The 22,968-nt window shown below is 43.5% G+C and overlaps 1 protein-coding gene across 1 annotated transcript in view; it reads right to left on the bottom strand.

The window, feature by feature from the left end:
• Nucleotides 1–241: 241 nt before the first annotated feature.
• Nucleotides 242–22,968, bottom strand: part of LOC124042013 (CREB-regulated transcription coactivator 1-like) — a 50,116-nt gene continuing 27,389 nt past the window's right edge. Inside the window, exons 3-13 of the mRNA XM_046360278.1 lie at nt 17,670–17,798; nt 17,318–17,379; nt 16,940–17,028; nt 15,125–15,210; nt 12,997–13,031; nt 12,226–12,437; nt 11,884–11,999; nt 11,350–11,535; nt 7,806–7,889; nt 6,986–7,154; nt 242–1,822 (exon numbers count right to left, since the gene is read on the bottom strand). Coding sequence (XP_046216234.1) covers nt 1,614–1,822; nt 6,986–7,154; nt 7,806–7,889; nt 11,350–11,535; nt 11,884–11,999; nt 12,226–12,437; nt 12,997–13,031; nt 15,125–15,210; nt 16,940–17,028; nt 17,318–17,379; nt 17,670–17,798 — 1,377 coding nt within the window. The 3' untranslated portion in view covers nt 242–1,613. The remainder of the gene's footprint in view (nt 1,823–6,985; nt 7,155–7,805; nt 7,890–11,349; nt 11,536–11,883; nt 12,000–12,225; nt 12,438–12,996; nt 13,032–15,124; nt 15,211–16,939; nt 17,029–17,317; nt 17,380–17,669; nt 17,799–22,968) is intronic.

Genomic DNA, 22,968 nt, shown 5'->3' with positions numbered 1-22,968 from the left:
AGAATAAAAATATTCCAAAACATGCATCCTGTTTCCAATAAGAAACTAAAGTAATACTGTAAACAATGAACTTTTAGTCCTAAATACAAAGCGTTATGTTTGGGCAAATCCAACGCAACACATCACTGTGTACCACTCAAGCATGGTGGTGGTTGCATCATGTTATGGGTATGTTTATCATAAGCAAGGACTAGGGAGCTTTAAAAGAAAAATACAAAATAAAATGTAATAGAGCTAAGCACAGGCAAAATCCTTGATGAAAACATGGTTCAGTCTGCTTTCCAACAGATACTGGCAGACAAATTCAGCTTTCAGCAGGACAATAACCTAAAACACAAGGTCATATACACTGGAGTTGCTTACAGTGATGACATATAATGGCTTAGTTATAGTTTTTACTTGAAATTGGCTTGAAAATCTACGTCAAGACTTGAAAATGGCTGTATAGCAATGATCAACACGCAACTTGACAGAATATGAATAATTTTTTTCAAGAATAATGGGCAAATATTGTACAATCCAGGTGTGCAAATCTCATAGACTTACCCAGAAAAACTCACAGCTGTAATCACTGCCAAAGTGATTCTAACCTGTATTGACTCAGGGGGTTGAATATTTATCTAATCAAGATAGTGTTTAATTTTCCATAAAGTTTTTAAAAATATATATAATTTTACTTCCACATTGACATTAGAGCATTTGGTGTATATCATTGACAAAAAATGACATCTTAATCCCATCTCGCAACAGAACAAAATGTGGAAAAAGTAAAGGGGTGTGAATACTTTCTGAAGGCACCATATAGTGTGAATTAATGACAGCGCGGTTAAGTGCACTGATGAAAATGTGAGACTGGCAAGATTAGCCAATAGAGGGGCGGTTGTGAAAAAGCAGATGGGTGATAATGAGACATGCTAATCTAGTATGGCAGGTGAGAGGGGCGGCAGGGTAGCCTAGTGGATAGAGCGTTGGACTAGTAACCGAAAGGTTGCAATTTCGAATCCCCGAGCTGACAAGGTACAAATCTGTCGTTCTGCTCCTGAACAGGCAGTTAACCCACTGTTCATAGGCCGTCATTGAAAATAAGAATTTGTTCTTAACTGACTTGCCTAGTTAAATAAAGGTAAAAAAACAAAGAGAACGATAAGCAGTTTCCACTGCAGACATGATTTTAAATCAATTGAATGTCTTCAAATGGAAGTCAAGACCAATGTAGTTTGTATCCTATTTTGTTTTCCTTTAAAACCAAAGCATCCAACAGAAAGGCTGGCAGGAGGCATATAATAAAATAAATAAATAAATAAGTTAAGGGATGTATGTGGTTAGCACAGACTGGTCACAGGCAGAATCGTAAGCGCAATATCCACCAAACATGACAATGTCGCCCTTCCATCTTTTCCATCAGGAAGGGAGAAAGCAAACTCTGTCGACCATTTCCCTACTAGCTGATCTTACCATGGCTCTTAGAAAGGGGTGGCTGGTGAAGGGAGGTGGGAGTGTGGGATGAATACACTGCACAGCTGGGGCCTAGTCACGAGCTACCACACTCCCAAAATATCCCTCACCCCTCAGGCCGGGTTCCTCCGAGACAGTCAGTCAACTTGGCAGCGGCTCTAAAGCCGGTCCATCCGAAAGGCGTCTTCCGTGGCGGGGTCAGTGAGGACCATGTCAGGATCGTTGAGCATGTACAGCCCATCCAGGGTCAGAGGGTCGATCTTCAGCTCGTCCAAGGGAAACTGAGAGTCCGCGTCGAAGCTGATGTCAGTCGACAGAGAGCTGTAAGACAACCCCTTCGGCAGTCTGGGTGGAGACTCTCCGGTGGCTAAAACATACATGAGTAAAGAGAGATGAGGAGAGGTCAGGGTCTTCCTGTTGTGTTTACCCCAAAGAATAGCATCTCATTAAATAGTTCAAGGAACAGCCAATAAATGTAGTTTACAAATGTTCAAATCAGGAAGGCTGGTCTGATAGCTTGTTTAACTTTATCCATTAAGCATAACATAATTCACTTAGTTTGCTATTCTACGGGCATTGTGGGAATGAATACAAACACATTATCATCAGCATGGCACAATAATGCACATTCCTCACATTTGCTGTTCAATCTATGGGCTCACTCTTGCAATTATCACCTTCCTCTCTCTCAACCAATGGGCATAAATCTTGGGAAGTATGTAAATTTACCCATGCACTCTCACTTGCTGTTTGTCAGCAACAGTTTTCAACAATCATCGACCTCCCCAACACCACCAGCTATAATAACCTTAAGCCCTGTCCATGGAACTCCTTTCCCCCAGCGGGGGGGTTTCGATGCCAGCAGTCCCGCATTGGGCTACCTGCCATCACATCATCTGGCTCCGAGGATCTTCCCTCTGTGACAGGGCCATTCCCCAAACTATTTAATAAAATGTCATATTGCATTCCGTCTTTGTTGTTCATTCAGTTAAGCCTGTACTAGATTAAACTACAAGTAAAGTAAAGTCAAGTAAAGTAAAATGAAAATAAATACAGAAAACCTCAACTTAATTAATTTAGCTAGTGTTAGGAATGAACTGCTTAGGCGCACAGGTAAACATTACACTTCCACTTCCCACCTCTAGGGGGCATCAGAAACCGGCCAGGTGCTGAGAGAGCAGGTGAATTGATAAGTAATTGCTCACAGGTGCAAGTGATAGGCAGGTGATCAGTGAGAAGAGAGGTATCATGGATTGAATAGCCTGTCAGCCCGGCAACCACGTTCCCAATTCCCCGGAGTGCCCAGTTAGGGTAAAGGAGTATATACAGCACGTCTCCTACACGGAGGGTCAGGGCTATACAGCAGGTCTCCTACACGGAGGGTCAGGGCTATACAGCAGGTCTCCTACACGGAGGGTCAGGGCTATACAGCAGGTCTCCTACACGGAGGGTCAGGGCTATACAGCAGGTCTCCTACACGGAGGGTCAGGGCTATACAGCAGGTCTCCTACACGGAGGGTCAGGGCTATACAGCAGGTCTCCTACACGGAGGGTCAGGGCTATACAGCAGGTCTCCTACACGGAGGGTCAGGGCTATACAGCAGGTCTCCTACACGGAGGGTCAGGGCTATACAGCAGGTCTCCTACACGGAGGGTCAGGGTCAGGGCTATACAGCAGGTCTCCTACACGGAGGGTCAGGGCTATACAGCAGGTCTCCTACACGGAGGGTCAGGGCTATACAGCAGGTCTCCTACACGGAGGGTCAGGGCTATACAGCAGGTCTCCTACACGGAGGGTCAGGGCTATACAGCAGGTCTCCTACACGGAGGGTCAGGGCTATACAGCAGGTCTCCTACACGGAGGGTCAGGGCTATACAGCAGGTCTCCTACACGGAGGGTCAGGGCTATACAGCAGGTCTCCTACACGGAGGGTCAGGGCTATACATCAGGTCTCCTACACGGAGGGTCAGGGCTATACAGCAGGTCTCCTACACGGAGGGTCAGGGCTATACAGCAGGTCTCCTACATGGAGGGTCAGGGCTATACAGCAGGTCTCCTACATGGAGGGTCAGGGCTATACAGCAGGTCTCCTACACGGAGGGTCAGGGCTATACAGCAGGTCTCCTACACGGAGGGTCAGGGCTATACAGCAGGTCTCCTACACGGAGGGTCAGGGCTATACAGCAGGTCTCCTACACGGAGGGTCAGGGCTATACAGCAGGTCTCCTACACGGAGGCAAGTGAAATAGTTGAAGGAGAGAGGGGAGCTGAAGATATGGCGGTGGATGCTCCACTGAATCTTTAGATTCAGAGTGTTGTTAAACAGTTGAGGGAAACTGAAATGCTAATTGTGAAGAAGGTGAATTTTATGATGTTTATTGTGCATGTGATTAATTGTAATGCACAAAGGAACGAAAAGTCCAAGAAACTGGACATAATAGTATATCTGTACAGCACTTTGTAACATCAGCTGATGTAAGAAGGGCTTTATAAATACATCAATTTGATTTGATTTATCTGCTGCTGAAAGGTTTTTGGGTTTCCAGGACTTCACTGCCGAAACATTGTAAAGAATACTGTCTGAAGATGCTCCTCCTTCTCAGGCTCCAGAGCCTGTAGGGACGGGCGTTGGCAGTATGCACATATAGCATTTGTTTGCGGACCGCGATAATATCAAAGAACACACCGCACATACAGTGCATTCAAACCCCTTGACTTTATTATTTATTACTTAAGTTATTTTTTGCCCCTCATCAATACCCCATAATGCCAAAGTGAAAACAGGTTTATAGAAATGTTTGCAAATGTATAAAATATAAAAAACATAAATACCTTATTCAGACCCTTTGCTGAGACTCGAAATTGAGCTCAGGTGCATCCTGTTTCCATTGATCATCCTTGAGATGTTTCTACAAATTGTTTCTACAAACTGTGGTAAATTCAATTGATTGGCCATGATTTGGAAAGGCACACACATGTCTATATAAGGTCCCACAATTGACAGTGTATGTCAGAGCAAAAAAAAAGCCACGAGGTCGAAGGAATTGTCTGTAGCGCTCCAGGACAGGATTGTGTCGAGGCACAGATCTGGAAAAGGGTAACGAAAAATGTCTGCAGCATTGAAGGTCCCCAAGGTCATTCTTAAATGGAGGAACATTGGAAGACCCTTCCTAGAGCTGGCCTTCTGGCCAAACTGAGCAAGGGGAGAACTCAGGGGAGAACTGCATTGGACAGGAAGTTGACCAAGAACCCAATGGTCACTCTGATAGAGCTCCAGAGATCCTCTGTAGAGATGGGATAACCTTCCAGAAGGACAACCATCTCTGCAGCACCCCACCAATCAGGCTTTTATGGTAGAGTGGCCCGGCGGAAGCCACTCCTCAGTAAAAGGCACATGACAGCCCGCTTGGAGTTTGCCAAAAAGCACCAAAAGACTCTCAGACCATAAGAAACAAGATTCTCTGGTCTCATGAAATCAATATTGGACTCTTTGGCCTGAATGCCAAGCGTCACTTCTGGAGGAAACCTGGCACTATCCCTACGGTGAAGAATGGTGGTGGCAGCATCATGCTGTGGGTATGTTTTTCAGTGGCAGGGACTGGGAGACTAGTCAGGATTGAGGCAAAGATGAACGGAGCAAAGTACAGAGAGATCCTTGATGAAAACCTTCTCCATATTTAACCAGGCAAGTCAGTTAAGAACAAATTCTTATTTTCAATAACAGCCTAGGAACAGTGGGTTAACTGCCTGTTCAGGGGCAGAACGACAGATTTGTACCTTGTCAGCTTGGGGGTTTGAACTTGCAACCTTCCGGTTACTAGTTCAACGCTCTAACCACTAGGCTACCCTGCCGCCCCATCTAACATCTCTGGAGAGACCTGAAAATAGCTGTGCAGCATCGCTCCCCATCCAAACTGACAGAGCTTGAGAGGATCTGCAGAGAAGAATGGGAGAATCTCCCCAAATACAGGATGGCCAAGCTTGTAGTGTCATACCCAAGAAGTCTCGAGGCTGTAATAGCTGCCAAAGGTGCTTCAACAAAGTATTCAGAGTAAAAGGTCTGAATAACTATGTACAATTTCTCAAAACCTGTTTTTGGTTTTTCATTATGTGGTATGGTGTGTAGATTGATGAGGGAAAAAAACTATTTAATCAATTTTAGAACAAGGCTGTAATGTAACAAAATGTGGAAAAAGTGAAGGGATCTGAATACTTTCCAAATGCTCTGTGAATGAAATGAAAGAAAATTTTATGTTTGTGTCAAATCGCCAATTGGTAACCCATCCCTTATGGGATTAATTGACACATAAACAAACATTACAATAATTCACTATGATAATTCAATGATAATTCTTCTTCAGGTGTGTCCAAACCTTTGACTGGTACTGTACATACATACACTACCGTTCAAAAGTTTGGAGTCACTTATTAATGTCCTTGTTTTTTAAAAGAAAAGCACATTTTTTTGTCCATTAAAATAACATACATAGGCGTAGAGAGGCCCATTATCACAACCATCACTCCTGTTTTCCAATGGCACGTGGTGTTAGCTAATCCAAGTTTATCATTTTAAAAAGCTAATTGATCATTAGAAAATCCTTTTGCAATTATGTTAGCACAGCTGAAAACTGTTGTTCTGATTGAAAAGCAATACAACAGACCTTATTTAGACTAGTTGAGTATCTGGAGCATCAGAATTTGTGGGTTCGATTACAGGCTCAAAATGGCCAGGAACAAAGCCCTTTCTTCTGAAACTTGTCAGTCTATTCTTGTTCTGAAAAATGAAGGCTATTCCATGCGAGAAATTGCCAAGAAACTGAAGATCTCGTACAAAGCTGTGTACTACTCCCTCCACAGAACAGCGCTGGTCTCCAACCAGAATAGAAAGAGGAGTGGGAGGCCCCAGTGCACAACTGAGCAAGAGGACACGTACATTAGTGTCTAGTTTGAGAAACAGACGCCTCACAAGTCGTCAACTGGCAGCTTAATTAAATAGTACCCACAAAACACCAGTCTCAACGTCAACAATGAAGAGGCGACTCTGGGATCCTGGCCTTCTAGGCAGATTTGCAAAGATAAAACCATATCTCAGACTGACCAATAAAAAGAAAAGATTAAGATGGGCAAAAGAACGCAGACACTGGACAGAGGAACTCTGCCTAGAAGGCCAGCATCCCTGAGTCGCCTCTTCACTGTTGACGTTGAGACTGGCATTTTGCCGGGACTATTTAATAAAGCTGCCCTTTGAGGAAACTAGACACTCTTAATGTACTTGTCCTCTTGCTCAGTTGTGCACTGGGACCCCCCACTCCTCTTTCTATTCTGGTTAGAGCCAGTCTGCTTACACTCACTTTCATGCTAAATGCAAACATTCATACAGCTTATGGTAGAGCAAGGCATGCATTGGACCCCTAGACATAACAAAAGTTAGATCTTTGTATTGAGAGAGTGTTTACTTTAAGTGAGCTCTATTCCACTGCCTAGCCTTGCAGAGGCTTGAGTGAGCTACCTGGTGTGGCAGAATAGTACCTGTGAGAATGATGTTGGGGATGTTGCCATGGCTACTGTAGCCCAGCTGCTGGGAATCTTGCAGGTTGCCGTGGCTACCCATCAAACCTATCATGGCTGCTTGGGAGTAGTTGAGGGTGGAGCCCTGGCTGTACAGACTGTTGTTGTCTGTCATGTTGAACTGCTCCAGCTGTTCGAGGAACAGAGAAAACAGTACATGAAGCTAGCCAACACAGAACATGAGGTTAGTCAACACAGTACATGAGGTTAGCCAACACAGTACATGAGGCTAGCCAACACAGAACATGAGGTTAGCCAACACAGGCTAGCCAACACAGTACATGAGGCTAGCCAACACAGAACATGAGGATAGCCAACACAGTACATGAGGTTAGCTAACACAGTACATGAGGCTAGCCAACACAGTACATGAGGTTAGCCAACACTCAATGACAAGGGCTCATTCTTTACTATTAACAGGTGCCAAATGGTCAATATAAAGATTCAGTACAACGGGTAAAAATGGAAACCTAACCTTAATCCAGCATTTCTTAAACTTGGTCCTGGGGACCCTAAGGGGTGCACGTTTTGGTTTTTGCCCTAACATTACACGGCTTGTTCAAATGATCAAAGCTTGATGATTAGTTGATTATTTAAATCAGCTGTGTTGTGTTAGGGCAAAAACCAAAACATGCCCCCCTGGGGTCCTGCGGACTGAGTTTGGGAAACCCTGTATTAATATACTGTGCTTTGATACTAAGATATTGGCATATAATGCCATATCAAAAGTAACTAATATTAGCTTGCATAATTAGTTCTGAGGTAGGATGTTAAACCTTACCTGTTGGGAGAGAGCACTGGTCTGTCTGGATGTGAGTTGCTGGTCATAGAAGTCAGCAAATACACTACCCAATATGGAGTGGTGCTAGAACACAAGCATATCCCCTTGTTAAAAACAATCCCATGATAGAAATGTACAAGGACAAAACACAGGAAAAGAAGAGCAGATAGAGAGCACAATCACACCACAACTGTAACTGAATTGTCACAATTCACAAGACATTCACATCAAACCATTGGGTTCAGGCAACACCAAAATCACCGCACACATCTGCAATCCTGAAAACAAACAATCACATACTGCTGCCTAGACAATAGATAAAGCATGACACAGTACAAACACAGCAGGAATCATGTTTCGCAAGCCCATCAATTAATTTGCTGTGCAATCAACCTCAATCTCATCCATTAGTTGATTAATAATCATAGTAACCTGCCCATCTCACCTTTAAAGATGATTCAACAGATGTTGCTGTTATGTGCCCAACCAGCCAATGTTAACATGCACTGAATACTACTCAAAAGAACTTCATAAATGTCATCAACCCACAACCAACAATGTTGTATGGAGTTGGTTACCATGCATGTCTTGTACTAAGAATTCTTAATAACTTAACTTAGATCAAATAAAATCATGGAATAGAATGAAATCATATGGAAATCCCTTTTGTGGGTAAAGCTAGAATTTCAAAAACATTCAAATCATCCAGTAATCCTCTTGATGTTTTAATTTCATGTTCTTATAAAAGCTGAAAATGTTTCCGCTTTCATCATCTGCCTTAATGTATAAATAATTGGATTATATTCACAGGCAGACTCAGTAAGGCAGCCTTCGCCATGCCCCTTTCAGTTCAGAACCACATTATCTGTGCCCTGCCAAAAGAACAGCGGGCAAGGGCATGATAACGGCACATGGACTGTCTGTCGCACCCCATGTAACCCACAACACTGTAGGTTAGCCGTCTAGCTGACAGAAAGAAGCGATGGGCAAAGCCAACCGAAGCATTTAGCTAGTAGCCTAGATACTGAGTGAAAGCTTTTATGATTCCTCTAACAAGAGATGACTTAGTTGTTTAATGTTATGTTCAGTTCGATTCGTTTGTTTATATTATAAACTTATATAGAACTTACAGCGTACATCTAGCCTAGAGGGCCTTGTGGAGGGACCCTGTTCCTTCTTGTTTTTTCACAATACACAAGTGATTCAAAACTCTAGGCTAAAAGGGATTCAAAACTCTAGGCTAAAAGGGATTCAAAACTCTAGGCTAAAAGGGATTCAAAACTCCAGGCTAAAAGGGATTCAAAACTCTAGGCTAAAAGGGATTCAAAACTCTAGGCTAAAAGGGATTCAAAACTCTAGGCTAAAAGGGATTCAAAACTCTAGGCTAAAAGTAATCTCTGGTTGCTAAATGTTAACTACCAAGTACATTTTCCAAACTCAACCAACTGGCTAACGTGTGTCATTTTGGTGCCTATGCTACGAGGCCACTTAGGATGCAGAGACAGAGAAGCAGCAAGGAGAACGGGATCAGTGACACTGTGAGACACGACGATAGGGTTGGCAGAGGATTGGTGGCACAAGAGCAGCCGAAAGTGGCAGCCAAAGGGCCCAGCCGGCGACGAAAACAGAACCACGATGGAAAAACAGTGTATACAGTCAGTGGGTTTTGCTCACACGCCCTTACTTGAGGCGAGCCTCCAGGTGAGAAGCCTTGATTGGAGACTGGAGATGTTGGAGACTGATTGGCCGAAGACCCAGCCCTACTGCGGTACTGTTGGGGGAAAGAGCCCTAATACAGGATCATATTTTAGTTAGACTCACTTACTGGCTAATTGTCTGAATGGCTGGCTGACCTGCTGGGTTACTGGCTAGGTTACTGGCTGGCTGAATCAATGGCCGGCTGACCTGCTGGGTAACTGACTGACTGGCTGACCTGCTGGGTTACTGACTAGCTGACTGACTGGCTGGCTGACCTGCTGTGTTACTGGCTGGCTTGACCTGCTGGGTTACTGGCTGGCTGTCTTAGCTGGGTTACTGGCTGGCTGACCTGCTGGGTTACTGCCTGGCTGACCTGCTGGGTTACTGGCTGGCTGACCTGCTGGGTTACTGGCTGGCTGACCTGCTGGGTTACTGGCTGGCTGTCCTGGTGGGTTACTGGCTGGCTGACCTGCTGGGTTACTGCCTGGCTGACCTGCTGGGTTACTGCCTGGCTGACCTGCTGGGTTACTGCCTGACCTGCTGGGTTACTGGCTGGCTGACCTGCTGGGTTACTGCCTGGCTGACCTGCTGGGTTACTGCCTGGCTGACCTGCTGGGTTACTGGCTGGCTGACCTGCTGGGTTACTGGCTGGCTGACCTGCTGGGTTACTGGCTGGCTGACCTGCTGGGTTACTGGCTGGGTTTCTGACTGGGTTACTGGTTGGCTGACTGACTGGCTCCTTTCTGAAAATGTATGCTCCACTATATTGTTGATCATAGTTGATTCGGCTATTGCAGCCACACCCGTCACTGACAGGTGTATAAAATCGAGCACACAGCCATGCAATCTCAATAGACAAGCATTGGCAGCAGAATGGCCTGTACTGAAGACCTCAGTGACTTTCAACGTGGCACTGTCATAGCATGCCACCTTTCCAACAAGTCAGTTCGTAAAATTTCTGCCCTGCTAGAGCTGCCCCGGTCAACTGTAAGTGTGGTTATTGTGAAGTGAAAACGACTTGGAGCAACAATGTCTCAGCCGTGAAGTGGTAGGCCACACAAGCACACAGAACGGGACCCGCCGAGTGATGAAGAGTGTATCGCGTAAAAATCGTCTGTCCTCGGTTGCAACACTCACTACTGAGCTCCAACCTGCCTCTGAAAGCAATGTCGGCACAAGAACTGTTCGTCGGGAGCTTCATAAAATGGGTTTCCATGGCCGAGCAGCCGCACACAAGCCTACGATCACCATTCGCAATGCCAAGCATCGGCTGGATTGTTGTAAAACTTGCCACCATTGGACTCTGGAGCAGTGGAAATGTTCTCTGTGATGAATCACGCTTCAACATCTGGCAGTCCGACGGACGACTCTTGGTTTGGCGGATGCCAGGAGAACGCTACCTGCCCCAATGTATAGTGCCAACTAAAGTTTGTTGGAGGAGGAATAATGGTTTGGGGCTGTTTTTCCATGTTCCATGCCTCTTAGTTCCAGTGAAGGGAAATCTTAACGTTACAGCGTTTAATGACATTCCAGATAATTCTGTGCTTCCAATTTTGTTGCAACAGTTTGGGGAAAAACCTTTCCTGTTTCAGCATGACAATGCCCCCGTGCACAAAGCGAGGTCCATACAGAAATGGTTTGTTGAGATCGGTGTGGAAGAACTTGCTTATAGAAGACTAGTCCCTTTGACTTCAAGATCAAACCAAAGATAGCTTAACAGGAAAAACTACATTTGGTTAAATAGTGTAGGAACACTAAGTCGGTTTCAGCACTATCTTTTCCTATGGACAGGAGTGTAGGATAAGGAAAGTTTTGAAAAGGGAAGGGTTTGAGAAGGTAAGCTTACCGAGTTCATATCCATGGAGTTCTGTGTCTGGCTGGAAGAGGTGTTCAGAGGGGAGGGGAGCTGGACCAGCCTGGTCAGTCCTTGAGTGGTCTGCTGCTGCTGTTGTTGTTCTTGAGAAGAGGGCTGGCTGAAGAACGTGTACTGGGACAACTGTGCCTCCAGTGTCATGGCGTCTATGGTCTCCGCCTGAGACAGATGGACATAGGAGTTCTAAATTAGTCAGTGGGAAAAAACTGAAAATGATGTCCACAGAAATGTGATAGAAAGTGTGATCGAAAGTAGAGCGATGGCTAAACTTAGTACAATCCCCAATTTCAGAAACACTCTTGGATGTTCAGAATCTCTGAAGGCTCCTGGTATATTACCTTCTAATCATTTGACTGGTGCTCCAATTATCCATAGCAACTTACTTTAAATACATTCAAAGAGGGGGGGGGGGCAACGACAGAGTACAATCATTGTAAATACACTAGAAAAGTAATTCGGAAATGTAACAATCGCAATGCTAGAAGGGAAGAGTACGGTACGTACTACCTGGGCGAGGGTGAGGGGTGGCGACAGGGTGGGGGAGAGCTGTAGGGACTGGTGCTGGTGGGAGTCCTGGTTGACCATGTTGTTGTCCTGCCTGCCCTGCTGGGCTGTGGTCTGTCCTGCCGGGACACAAAACAGCAAACATATCTTTCAGAATCCCAACTGTCATAGAAAGCTAGACAGAGAGACATATATAAGATATAAGCCAACTGTCTGCCATGTGGTGACATCATCTCCCAACTTCTGGTGCCAACATGAAAATTCAGAATTTCTAACTGTGTTTCCAAACTCTATACATTTATGGTTCTGGAAGGAGGATTGAGAGGTGGAGGACTGAGAGGTCACCTTGGCTGGTGGAACTGAAGCTGTATGAGTGGCTGGTGGCCAGGTTTCCCGTGCTGTTGTAGGCGCTGAGGGTAGAGTCCTCGGGGTCCAGGGGGGTGGGCAGCGGAGGGGGGAACTGGATGTTGGTCAGATCAGGCAGGGAGCCGCCGCCCGTGTTTTGGGCTGAAGGCATCAGTGACACGGTCAGCTCCTGATCTGGAGACGGGAATATGCTGAAAATAGAAAAAACATATGATTGGTATCCCCATAATGACAGTAGCGGTATTATATGCACAGTCAGCAGATTTCACAGGCTGCTGCAGTGTATGTAAAATAACATAGGAAGATAAATGAGAATACCCCCCTCCCCGACTTCAGCAATATTTCCACTGTGGGTTTTCACACGGTCTTTCGAGCTGGACAGGAAGTTGTGCATAAAGCGTTACAAGCAAATGCTTTCCAGATATACACTTCTCTTCATGTTTTCAACATGACCCCAAAGGAAATGAAGGGAAATTGCCTCCAATTGTTTTCTAATAAGCCCAGTACTAACATTTCTGCAAGGGACCTTGTTCACATTCTCAAAACAACAATAACAATAACATCCTAGACAGCCAGAACTCACTGGCTCCACAACACTTCTTGAAGTATGTCAATGATGTCCCAAAACATCAGTTGGAAAAACATATAATCATCACTAAACGGCCAACTGTCGTGGGCTGTCGTAATCAGCCTTTCACAAAGCTACACTGAAGTCAGGATGGTTCGATTTTAGTCTGTGGAAGTACTCACTTGATTCCTGGGACCTTGGACCTTGATGAGACATTCTGAGGGAAAAATAAAAATGACAACTCAGTAACAATACAATAGAACTCAGAGCTGTATAACAATACAATAGAACTCAGAGCTGTATAACAATACAATAGAACCCAGAGCTGTATAACAATACAATAGAACCCAGAGCTGTATAACAATACAATAGAACCCAGAGCTGTATAACAATACAATAGAACCCTGAACTGTATAACAATACAATAGAACCCAGAGCTGTGTAACAATACAATAGAACCCAGAGCTGTATAACAATACAATAGAACCCTGAACTGTAGAACAATATAAAAGACACCAGAGCTGTAGAACAGAACAATAGAATCCAGTGCTGTATAACAATACAATAGAATCCAGTGCTGTATAACAATACAATAGAATCCAGTGCTGTATAACAATACAATAGAACCCAGAGCTGTATAACAATACAATAGAACCCAGAGCTGTATAACAATACAATACAACCCAGAGCTGTATAACAATACAATAGAATCCAGTGCTGTATAACAATACAATAGAACCCTGAACTGTAGAACAATACAATAGAATCCAGAGCTGAATAACAATACACTATAACCCAGAGCTGTATAACAATACAATAGAACCCAGAACTGTATAACAATACAATAGAATCAAGTGCTGTATAACAATACAATAGACACCAGAGCTGTAGAACAGTACAATATAACTCAGAGCTGTAGAACAATATAATAGACACCAGAGCTGTAGAACAGTACAATAGAATCCAGTGCTGTATAACAATACAATAGAATCCAGTGCTGTATAACAATACAATAGAATCCAGTGCTGTATAACAATACAATAGAACCCAGAGCTGTATAACAATACAATAGAATCCAGTGCTGTATAACAATACAATAGAATCCAGTGCTGTATAACAATACAATAGAATCCAGTGCTGTATAACAATACAATAGAATCCAGAGCTGTATAACAATACAATAGAACCCAGAGCTGTATAACAATACAATACAACCCAGAGCTGTATAACAATACAATAGAATCCAGTGCTGTATAACAATACAATAGAATCAAGTGCTGTATAACAGTACAATAGAACCCAGAGCTGTATAACAATACAATAGAATCAAGTGCTGTATAACAATACAATAGAACCCAGAACTGTATAACAATACAATAGAATCAAGTGCTGTATAACAATACAATAGAACCCAGAACTGTATAACAATACAATAGAACCCAGAACTGTATAACAATACAATAGAATCAAGTGCTGTATAACAATACAATAGACACCAGAGCTGTAGAACAGTACAATATAACTCAGAGCTGTAGAACAATATAATAGACACCAGAGCTGTAGAACAGTACAATAGAACTCAGAGCTGTAGAACAATACAGTAGAACTCAGAGCTGTAGAATAATACAATAGAACTCAGAGCTGCATAACAATACAATAGAACTCTGAGCTGTATAACAATACAATAGAACCCAGAGCTGTATAATAATTACAATAGAACCCAGAGCTGTAGAACAATACATTAGAACCAAGAGCTGTAGAACAATACAATAGAACCCTGAACTGTATAACAATACAATAGACACCAGAGCTGTAGAACAGTACAATATAACCCAGAGCTGTAGAACAATATAATAGACACCAGAGCTGTAGAACAGTACAATAGAACTCAGAGCTGTAGAACAATACAGTAGAACTCAGAGCTGTAGAACAATACAATAGAACTCAGAGCTGTAGAACAATACAATAGAACTCAGAGCTGTAGAACAATACAATAGAACTCAGAGCTGTAGAACAATACAATAGAACTCAGAGCTGTAGAACAATACAATAGAACTCAGAGCCGTAGAACAATACAATAGAACTCAGAGCCGTAGAACAATACAATAGAACTCAGAGCTGTAGAACAATACAATAGAACTCAGAGCTGTAGAACAATACAATATAACTCAGAGCTGTATAGAACAATACAATAGAACTCAGAGCTGTAGAACAATACAATATAACTCAGAGCTATAGAACAATACAATAGAACTCAGAGCTGTAGAACAATGGAGTTAAGATATATCACCAGATGTGAGTGCACTTCACCTTTTTGCCATCCCAGTTCTGTTTTTGTTCGTCTTTGTCCATATCTGATTCTGTGTCTTCTGGCCCTGGTACATGAAGCAGAAGCACTGGAGAGGAAAAGAAAGGACGAGAGGGAGAAAGAGAGAGAAAATGAGAGGGGGTTCAATTCATCTAATTGTCACTTATCTAGAATTTTAAAAAGCAAAAAAAATACATATTGAAATAGCCTTATATTCATCTTGCCATAACAGTGAAAGGAAAATTAAATCAATACATGAAGGAATTTGATATTATTTTTCAAACAAGTTTCTCAATAAAAGGAATACGCGTCAGACAGCCATTAGTATGTCACATTGAGAATCACTTGGATATTCATATTCATCCTATGAGTAATGTCTACAACCTTTAAAGACAAGGGCTGAAGTATTTTATCATGTACACCAGAGTATTCAATAGTACAATGAACGGTAGCCGGCAAAGCCATGAAGAAATATTTCATCATCAATACATCGTATATCACCTTCCTCATAATGACAGTGTTAATTACATTTGCGCTGGATTAAAAAATCATTATTAAACCTACAAACTGGAAACAGAGCACTGGGGCATTGTAGGGCCAAGAGTTTCTGTTAACCACCTGACCAGAAAGAAGACCCAAATCTAATGATGAACTAATGGTAATGTTATACTGAACAAAACTACAAAGGTAACATGTACAGTGTTGGTCCAATCTTTCATGAGCTGAAATAAAAGATCCCTTGAAATGTTCCATACGCACAGAAAGCTTATTTCTCAAAAATGTGGTGCACAAATTTGCTTACATCCCTGTTAGTGAGCATTTCTCCTTTGCTAAGATAATCCATCCTCCTGACAGATGTGGCTTTAGGCATATCAATGAGCTGATTAAACAGCATGATAATTACACAGGTGCATCTTGTTCTGGGGACAATAAAAGGCCACTAAAAATGTCCAGTTTTGTCACACAAAGCCACAGATGTCTCAAGTTTTGAAGGAGTGTGCAATTGGCATGCTGACTGCAGGAATGTCCATCAGAGCTGTTGCCAGAGAATTGAATGTTCATTTCTTAGAGAGTTTGGCAGTACGTCCAACAGGCCTCACATCCGCAGACCTCATGTATGGCGTTGTGTGGGCAAGCGGTTTGCTGAATTCAACATTGTGAACAGAGCGCCCCATGGTGGCGGTGGGGTCAGGCATAAACTACAGACAACTAACACAATTGCATTTTAATGATGGCGATTTGAATGCACAGAGTGCCAATCATCCACCGCCATCACCTCATGTTTCAGCATGATTATGCACGGCCCCATGTCGCAAGGATCTGTACACAATTCCTGGAAGCTAAAAAAGTCCCAGATCCTCCATGGCCTGCATACTCACCAGACATGTCACTGATTGAGTATGTTTGGGATGCCCTTGATCGACATGTTCCAGTTCCCGCTAATATCCAGCAACTTCGCACAGCCATTGAAGAGGAGTGGGACAACATTCCGCAGGCCACAATCAACAGCCTGATCAATTCTATGTGAAGGAGATGTCACACTGCATAAGGCAAATGGTGGTCACACCAGATACCAACCGGTTTTCTGATCCAAGCACCTACCTTTTTTTTTTAAAGGTATCTGTGACCAACGGATGCATATCTGTATTCCCAGTCATGCGTAATCCATAGATTACGGCCTAATTTATTTATTTGAATTGACTGATTTCCTTCCACGAATTTAGTAAAATATTTGAAATTGTTGCATGTTGCGTTTTATATTTTTGTTCAGTTTATAAAACTCATATAAAGTATATTAAGTTCAAATCCCGACGCACCTCGTTTAAGCTGCAAGTCCTGTGAGCCTCCTGCAAAAATATCCTGCGGGTTCAAAGTGCTCTGATGCAATGCAGAGTCCGAGTTTGTCCTATAGCACAGGGAAAGAGACATACACCACCTAGTTTGTCCTATAGCACAGGGAAATAGACATACACCACCTAGTTTGTCCTATAGCACAGGGAAATAGACATACACCACCTAATTTGTCCTATAGCACAGGGAAATAGACATACACCACCTAATTTGTCCTATAGCACAGGGAAAGAGACTTACACCACTTAGGGGTGACTAAATGTATCAGTTGTGAAAAGTCAAGGGACATTTCACCAAGAAATCGAAACAGTATCACATGCCACAACATAGTTGGATTATCTTACCTCCTCCAGCTGGTGTCGGGTGGGGGTGACAGATACACCGAGCCATACGGACAGCTATCAATGTGAGACCCCTGGTTAAGGGCAATACAAATCTGTAGCATCGCACAACTGAAGTCAACGATGTAAAACGCCATGGCGCCATAGAGTACAGTCTATGCTATTGAAGTACATTGGTTAAAGATGTTACAAAGTGAAACTTGCTTCAATAAATAGGTAATTACCAGATAATTACTATATTATTAGTGTAATTACCATATTACCATGTCATTCGTAATCAAATTTCCGTTGCATAAGAGACTGTAAAATTAAGTGTAATAAAAATACAGTCACGTAAATCGACAGTAAAGGATATTTGGCGTCCATGTTTGTCGAGGGGCCTTCCGTGTGGAGATGTGATGCGGTTTCTGTCCCGGTAAACTCTGTCAACCAATCCATGATGCCGTGTTGTCCTGCTGGTGTCACCTGAACCTTGAAAGGGAGTCTGCAGACCCCAACAAAACAAACCAGTCACAAGCTACATAGATACAGTTGAAGTCGGAAGTTTACATACACTTAGGTTTTTCAACCACTCCACAAATTTCTTGTTAAAAAACTATAGTTTTGGCAAGTCGGTTAGGACATCTACTTTGTGATTACACAAGTCATTTTTCCAACAATTATTTACAGACAGAATATTTCACTTATAATTAATTCACTGTATCACAATTCCAGTGGGTCAGAAGTTTACATACACTAAGTTGACTGTGCCTTTAGACAACTTGAAAAATTCCAGAAAATGATGTCATGGCTTTAGAAGCTTCTGATAGGCTAATTGACATCATTTGAGTCAATTGGAGGTGTACCTGTGGATGTATTTCAAGGCCTACCTTCAAATTCAGTGCCTCTTTACTTGACATCATGGGAAAATCAAAAGAAAAAGACCTCAGAAAAAGAATTGTAGACAGCCACAAGTCTGGTTCATCCTTGGCAGCAATTTCCAAACGCCTTAAGGTACCATGTTCATCTGTACAAACAATAGTACACAAGTATAAACACCATGGGACCACACAGCCGTCAAACCGCTGAGGAAGGAGATACATTCTGTCTCCTAGAGACGAATGTACTTTGGTGCAAAAAGTGAAAATCAATCCCAGAACAACAGCAAAGGACCTTGTGAAGATGCTGGAGGAAACAGGTACAAAAGTATCTATATCCAATGTAGAACAAGTCCTACATCAATATAACCTGAAAGGCCGCTCAGCAAGGAAGAAGCCACTGCTCCAAAACCGCCCTTAAAAAAGCCAGACTACGGTTTGCAATTGCGCATGGGGACAAAGATTGTACTTTTTGGAGAAATGTCCTCTGTTCTGATGAAACAAAAATATAACTGTTTGGCCATAATGACCATCGTTATGTTTGGAGGAAAAAGGGGGAGGCTTGCAAGCCGAAGAACACCATCCCAACCGTGACGCACGGGGGTGGCAGCATCATGTTGTGGGGGTGCTTTGCTGCAGGAGGGACTGGTGCACGTCGCAAAATATATGGCACCACGAGGGAGGAAAATGATGTGGATATATTGAAGCAACATCTCAAGACATCAGTCAGGAAGTTTAAGCTTGTTTTTATTTTTATTTTTTAAATTGTACCTTTATTAAACTAGGCAAGCCTAGGAACAGTGGATTAACTGCCTTGTTAATATCTCTCTCTTCATCACTCAATACCTAGATCTACCTCCACTGTATTCACATCCTACCATACATTTGTCTGTACATTATACCTTGATGCTATTTTATCGCCCCCAGAAACCTCCTTTTACTCTCTGTTCCAGACGTTATAGACGACCAATTCTTATTGCTTTTAGCCGTACCCTTATTCTTCTCCTCCTATGTTCCTCTGGCGATGTAGAGGTGAATCCAGGCCCTGCAATGCCTAGCTCCACTCCTATTCCCCAGGCGCTCTCTTTTGATGACTTCTGTAACCGTAATAGCCTTGGTTTCATGCATGTTAACATTAGAAGCCTCCTCCCCAACCCGGATGTTCTAGCTGTGTCTGAATCCTGGCTTAGGAAGACCACCAAAAATTCGGAAATTTTAATTCCAAATTACAACATTTTCAGACAAGATAGAACTGCCAAAGGGGGCAGTGTTGCAATCTACTGCAAAGATAGCCTGCAGAGTTCTGTCCTACTATCCAGGTCTGTACCCAAACAATTTGAACTTTTACTTCTAAAAATCCACCTCTCTAAAAACAAGTCTCTCACCGTTGCCGCCTGCTATAGACCACCCTCTGCCCCCAGCTGTGCTCTGGACACCATATGTGAACTGATTGCCCCCCATCTATCTTCAGAGCTCGTGCTGCTAGGCGACCTAAACTGGAACATGCTTAACACCCCAGCCATCCTACAATCTAAACTTGATGCCCTCAATCTCACTCAAATTATCAATGAACCTACCAGGTACCCCCCCAAAGCCTTAAACACGGGCACCCTCATAGATATCATCCTAACCAACTTCCCCTCTAAATACACCTCTGCTGTCTTCAACCAAGATCTCAGCGATCACTGCCTCATTGCCTGCATTCGTAATGGGTCAGCGGTCAAACGACCTCCACTCATCACTGTAAAACGCTCCCTGAAACACTTCAGCGAGCAGGCCTTTCTAATCGACCTGGCCGGGGTATCCTGGAAGGATATTGATCTCATCCCGTCAGTAGAGGATGCCTGGATATTTTTTTTAAATGCCTTCCTAACCATCTTAAATAAACATGCCCCATTCAAGAAATTTAGAACCAGGAACAGATATAGCCCTTGGTTCTCCCCAGACCTGACTGCCCTTAACCAACACAAAAACATCCTATGGCGTTCTGCATTAGCATCGAACAGCCCCCGTGATATGCAGCTATTCAGGGAAGCTAGAAACCGTTATACACAGGCAGTTAGAAAAGCCAAGGCTAGCTTTTCAAGCAGAAATTTGCTTCCTGCAACACTAACTCAAAAAAGTTCTGGGACACTGTAAAGTCCATGGAAAATAAGAACACCTCTTCCCAGCTGCCCACTGCACTGAAGATAGGAAACACTGTCACCACTGATAAATCCACCATAATTGAGAATTTCAATAAGCATTTTTCTACGGCTGGCCATGCTTTCCACCTGGCTACTCCTACCCCGGTCAACAGCACTGCACCCCCAACAGCAACTCGCCCAAGCCTTCCCCATTTCTCCTTCTCCCAAATCCATTCAGCTGATGTTCTGAAAGAGCTGAAAAATCTGGACCCCTACAAATCAGCCGGGCTAGACAATCTGGACCCTTTCTTTCTAAAATTATCTGCCGAAATTGTTGCCACCCCTATTACTAGCCTGTTCAACCTCTCTTTCGTGTCGTCTGAGATTCCCAAAGATTGGAAAGCAGCTGCGGTCATCCCCCACTTCAAAGGGGGGGACACTCTTGACCCAAACTGCTACAGACCTATATCTATCCTACCATGCCTTTCTAAGGTCTTCGAAAGCCAAGTCAACAAACAGATTACCGACCATTTCGAATCTAACCATACCTTCTCTGCTATGCAATCTGGTTTCAGAGCTGGTCATGGGTGCACCTCAGCCACGCTCAAGGTCCTAAACGATATCTTAACCGCCATCGATAAGAAACATTACTGTGCAGCCGTATTCATTGATCTGGCCAAGGCTTTCGATTCTGTCAACCACCACATCCTCATCGGCAGACTCGACAGCCTTGGTTTCTCAAATGATTGCCTCGCCTGGTTCACCAACTACTTCTCTGATAGAGTTCAGTGTGTCAAATCGGAGGGTCTGCTGTCCGGACCTCTGGCAGTCTCTATGGGGGTGCCACAGGGTTCAATTCTTGGATCGACTCTCTTCTCTGTATACATCAATGAGGTCGCTCTTGCTGCTGGTGAGTCCCTGATCCACCTCTACGCAGACGACACCATTCTGTATACTTCCGGCCCTTCTTTGGACACTGTGTTAACAACCCTCCAGGCAAGCTTCAATGCCATACAACTCTCCTTCCGTGGCCTCCAATTGCTCTTAAATACAAGTAAAACTAAATCCATGCTCTTCAACCGATCGCTACCTGCACCTACCCGCCTGTCCAACATCACTACTCTGGACGGCTCTGACTTAGAATACGTGGACAACTACAAATACTTAGGTGTCTGGTTAGACGGTAAACTCTCCTTCCAGACCCATATCAAACATCTCCAATCCAAAGTTAAATCTAGAATTGGCTTCCTATTTCGCAACAAAGCATCCTTCACTCATGCTGCCAAACATACCCTTGTAAAACTGACCATCCTACCAATCCTCGACTTTGGCGATGTCATTTACAAAATAGCCTCCAATACCCTACTCAACAAATTGGATGCAGTCTATCACAGTGCAATCCGTTTTGTCACCAAAGCCCCATATACTACCCACCATTGCGACCTGTACGCTCTCGTTGGCTGGCCCTCGCATCATACTCGTCGCCAAACCCACTGGCTCCATGTCATCTACAAGACCCTGCTAGGTAAAGTCCCCCCTTATCTCAGCTCGCTGGTCACCATAGCATCTCCCACCTGTAGCACACGCTCCAGCAGGTATATCTGTCATGTTTTGTCTTATATTGTCTTGTCATTTTGCTTTCCCTTCTGTTCGTTTTCCCCCTGCTGGTCTTTTTAGGTTCGTTCCCTTTTTTCTCTCTCCCTCCCTCTCTCTCTTCTCTCTATCGTTCCGTTCCTGCTCCCAGCTGTTCCTATTCCCCTAATCAATCATCTAATCTTTTCACACCTGTTCCGTATCTTGCCCTCTGATTAGAGTCCCTATTTCTCCCCTTGTTTTCCGTTTCTGTCCTGTCGGATCCTTGTATATTGTTCACCGTGCTGTGTCTTTGTCTCGCCCTGTCGTGTCGTGTTTTCCTCAGATGCTGCGTGTGAGCAGGTGTCTGAGTCTGCTACGGTCGGTGCCTTCCCGAGGCAACCTACAGTTTATGGTCGAGTCTCCAGTCTGTCCTCGTCACTACGAGTGGAATTAGTTTTTTTATGCTTTGTTTACCGCTCCGATTTGTCTAGGAGTATTGCATATTTCCTTTACTGGAATAAAGACTCTGTTTTCGCCAAGTCGCTTTTGGGTCCTCATTCACCTGCATAACAATATCTCTCTGGTCACCCCCAAAACCAATTCTTTCTTTGGCCGCCTCTCCTTCCAGTTCTCTGCTGCCAGTGACTGGATCGAACTGCAAAAATCTCTGAAACTGGAAACACTTATCTCCCTCACTAGCTTTAAGCACCAACTGTCAGAGCATCTTTCAGATTACTGCACCTGTACATAGCCCACCTAAATTTAGCCCAAACAACTACCTCTTTCCCAACTGTATTTAATTAATTAATTTATTTTGCTCCTTTGCACCCCATTATTTTTATGTCTACTTTGCACATTCTTCCATTGCAAAACTACCATTCCAGTGTTTTACTTGCTATATTGTATTTACTTTGCCACCATGGCCTTTTTTTGCCTTTACCTCCCTTCTCACCTCATTTGCTCACATTGTATATAGACTTGTTTATACTGTATTATTGACTGTATGTTTGTTTTACTCCATGTGTAACTCTGTGTCGTTGTATCTGTCGAACTGCTTTGCTTTATCTTGGCCAGGTCGCAATTGTAAATGAGAACT

The sequence above is a fragment of the Oncorhynchus gorbuscha genome, linkage group LG08 (assembly GCF_021184085.1).
Source record: "Oncorhynchus gorbuscha isolate QuinsamMale2020 ecotype Even-year linkage group LG08, OgorEven_v1.0, whole genome shotgun sequence".
Lineage (NCBI taxonomy): Eukaryota > Metazoa > Chordata > Actinopteri > Salmoniformes > Salmonidae > Oncorhynchus > Oncorhynchus gorbuscha.
This window is presented reverse-complemented; position numbering and strand designations above follow the sequence as displayed.